The following is a 3713-nucleotide window of genomic DNA, read 5'->3' as shown; positions in this document are numbered from 1 at the left end:
ATAATATCATACCGTGAATTATTAATAAAGTAAAACTCAGTCTTGGATATAATAATATGCTTTAAAATTTTAAGCATTAAAAATTAAAAACCCCAAAAGCTGAAAGAAACTCCTATGACCTATCCGCCGCACAAGACTCGGATTGCTACTATAAATAGGCGTGCGATTAGTAGCATTTACATCGTAAATAAAATCAGCATCAAATATTTCTTTAAAGCCGTGCGTGATCATCATGTACGCTTCTCCGAGATTAATAGCCCTTACTTTAACCATTTTCCTTTGGTTGCTCACTGCGGACTCTGAGGTTGGTTGCATCCAAAGCGAGCGACACGCCCTTCTCAACTTCAAGCAACATCTTATCGATCCTTCAGACCGGCTTGCCTCTTGGTCTTGGACTGCTGCTGATGTGGATTGCTGTCACTGGTTCGGCGTTGTCTGCCACAACCACACCGGTCATGTCCGCGAACTCCATCTCAGAAGCTTTTTTCCTACCACTACTGATGATGCCCAATGGGATGCTCAATACGAAGCTTATGAGAGGTCAGTGTTCGGCGGTAAGATAATTCCTTCTCTGCTTGATTTGAAGCATTTGGTTTACCTGGACCTCAGCTTCAATGATTTCAATTATACTCCAATTCCCGAATTCCTCGGCTCAATGGGGAGTTTAAGATATCTTAATCTCTCCCATGCGGGATTTGGGGGATTGATTCCTCATCAACTTGGGAATCTCTCTAATTTGCACTATCTCAATCTTGGAGGTTCTTCTTATTATAATAATTTATATGTGATGAATCTTCAATGGCTCTCTGCTCTTCCTTTACTACAACACCTTGATTTGAGTTCTGCAAACCTTAGCAAATCCTCTGATTGGGTACAAGAGATAAGCAAACTCCCTTCCTTGTTAGAGTTGCGATTGTCATATTGCGACCTTTCTGGCTTCTTCCCACCGATGCACAGTATTAACTTTTCATCTCTCACCACCCTTGATCTTTCATCCAACAGTTTTGAAAACACTTCGATTCTGTTTTGGGTCTTTGGTCTTCATAATCTGCTTTCTCTTGATCTATCTTACAATCAGTTTCAAGGTCCAATCCCTGTTCATCTCCAGAACTTGACTTCACTTAGGCACCTTGATCTGTCTGGCAACACTTTCAACTCTTCAATTCCTGATTGGTTGTACACTTTTAGTCATCTTGAGTTCCTCAATCTCGTCAACAGTAATTTGCAGGGTACAATCTCTAGTTCCATTGGAAACCTTACATCTGCCATTTGCATAGACTTGTCATTCAATGAACTTGAAGGAAAGGTACCAAGATCTTTGGGTAATCTCTGCAACTTAAAGGAAATTACATTGCAAGGCAACAAATGGAGTCGAGAGATATCTGAAATCTTTCAAAGTCTGTCAGGATGTGTTTCAAATGGACTAGAGATCTTAGAATTGTTTAATGCTCAACTGTCTGGGCAGTTGACTGATGAACTTGGGCAATTTAAAAATCTGGTCTACCTTTCTTTGGGGTATAATTCAATTTCAGGTCCAATTCCATGGTCTATAGGAAATCTTTCCTCTTTGAGATCCTTGTACCTTGAGAGGAATCAAATTAACGGAACTCTCCCTCCAAGTTTTGGACAGCTCTCCAAATTAGAGTATTTAAATATCGAATCAAATATATTGGAGGGTGTTGTATCTGAAGTTCAATTTGCCAAATTGATGAGATTGAAAACACTCCTTGCATCTCGAAACCAACTGACTTTAGAAGTAAGAAACAATTGGATCCCTCCTTTTCAACTAAGTTTTTTAATTTTGAGATCATGGAATTTAGGGCCAAGATTTCCTTCGTGGCTTCTTTCACAAAAGCATCTTAAATATTTGGACATATCTAACACAAGGGTTTCAGATGTAGTTCCTCCTTTGTTTTGGAACCTGTCTTCTCAATTTGTGTATCTAAATTTCTCTCACAATCAGATCTATGGAGAGATTCCAAATATCCCGATGATTTTGTCCACTTCATCAATGATTGATATGAGTTCAAATCACTTCAATGGTTCGTTGCCTTGTATATCCTCTAATGTGAGCTTCTTAGATCTCTCTGACAATTTATTGTCTGGATCTATTTCGCACTTTTTATGTTACAAGATGAATGAGTCCAAAAAAATGTCATATCTCAATCTTGGTAAAAACTTTTTATCAGGGGAAATAATTGGTTGTTGGATGAAGTGGCGAAATTTGTTTGCCTTAAATTTGGGAAACAACAATTTGTCAGGTTCTATTCCAACATCCGTTGGATCTTTGATTTATCTTCAGTCTTTGCATTTATACAACAACAAATTCTCTGGAAAATTACCATCCTCATTGAAAAATTGTAAAAACTTGGTTACTCTTGATATTGGCAAAAATGAGTTTGTTGGGAGCATACCTTCATGGATAGGACTTAGATGTTCAAGCTTGGTGATTCTCAGCCTTCACTCAAATAATTTCTATGGTTACATCCCAGAAAAACTCTGCTCTCTAGCTTCACTCCAAATCTTGGACCTCTCAAATAATAAGCTATTTGGAAGCATACCTAGATGTGTTAACAATTTCAGTGCCATGGCCACAAATAACAATTCAAATGGTCCCCTTTTTTTATTTGAACAGCCAATTCGCTATGCTCTTTCTATGCTTTTAGATAGTGCATTGCTTGTGATTAAGGGGAAAGTTCTTGAGTATTCCACTACTCTTCAACTTGTAAAAAGTATAGACCTATCAAAGAACAATTTATCGGGCAAGATCCCTAAAGAAGTGACTAGTCTTCAAGGATTACAATCATTAAATTTGTCATTTAATATCTTGATAGGAAGGATTCCTGACAATATAGGTGTTATGGGATCATTGGAATCTATTGATTTCTCTGTAAATCAACTTTCAGGTCAAATTCCTCAAAGCATGTCAAGTTTGACATTTTTGAGTCATTTGAACTTGTCAAACAACAATTTAAGTGGAAAGATTCCTTTAAGCACTCAACTACAGAGCCTCAATGCCTCCTGTTTTATTGGAAACAAACTTTGTGGAGCTCCACTAATTGAGAATTGTTCTATAAGTGATGTAAAACCCAACGTTGAAATCCAAAGGAGCAAGGATTTTGGTGGACCTAAAATGGATTGGTTTTACGTTAGTATGGCACTTGGATTTGTAGTTGGGTTTTGGGTTGTATTGGGTCCTTTACTATTAAACAAGCAATGGAGAATTGTGTACTTTGAGTTCCTAGATTACCTAGGGTACAAGCTTTGGGGTGTTGTGGCACAAATTTGGCAGCATTGTAAGTAAAATGTGCAACTATCTTGTAATCATATTAATCAATATTTTGATGATTTTTATATGCAATTCGAGTTGGTTAATACTTGTATTATTAGCTATATTCATTCCATTGACATATATGAATATGACATTTCTTCTTTTAAATGTCAAATGCAATCCAAGTTGTAGTTTTCTTATCCCTATATATTACAATGTAACATCACTTTTCAATTAATAAAAGAAGTTGATCAATTAAAAGCAATACACAATACCTTAAAATGATGCCCATTTTCTCAATCTCTTATTGTTCACTTTGTAAAGTCTCAACAAAAAAAGCTCATGCATATCTCAGCAAACTCTAAATGGGCTCTTGTAACAAACTCAAAGGCTATTTGTTTGGATTCCTTGCAACAGAAATCTAAGAATGAAGCTTAGGCTA

General features: G+C 36.8%; 1 protein-coding gene across 1 annotated transcript; it reads left to right on the top strand.

The window, feature by feature from the left end:
• The first annotated feature begins 232 nt into the window (after positions 1-232).
• On the top strand, positions 233-3304 carry LOC111997099 (receptor-like protein EIX2). Its single transcript, XM_024029150.2, has one exon. It carries the CDS (start codon positions 233-235, stop codon positions 3302-3304), a length of 3072 nt encoding a protein of 1023 aa, XP_023884918.2.
• The last annotated feature ends 409 nt before the right edge of the window (positions 3305-3713 follow it).

This window comes from Quercus suber, unplaced genomic scaffold (genome assembly GCF_002906115.3).
Source record: "Quercus suber isolate HL8 unplaced genomic scaffold, Cork oak 2.0 scaffold_64, whole genome shotgun sequence".
NCBI lineage: Eukaryota > Viridiplantae > Streptophyta > Magnoliopsida > Fagales > Fagaceae > Quercus > Quercus suber.
This window is presented reverse-complemented; position numbering and strand designations above follow the sequence as displayed.

What these genes read in the sequence shown, in the direction of transcription:
- LOC111997099 (XM_024029150.2), top strand. Translation starts at nt 233, where the DNA reads ATGTACGCTTCTCCGAGATTAATAGCCCTTACTTTAACCATTTTCCTT.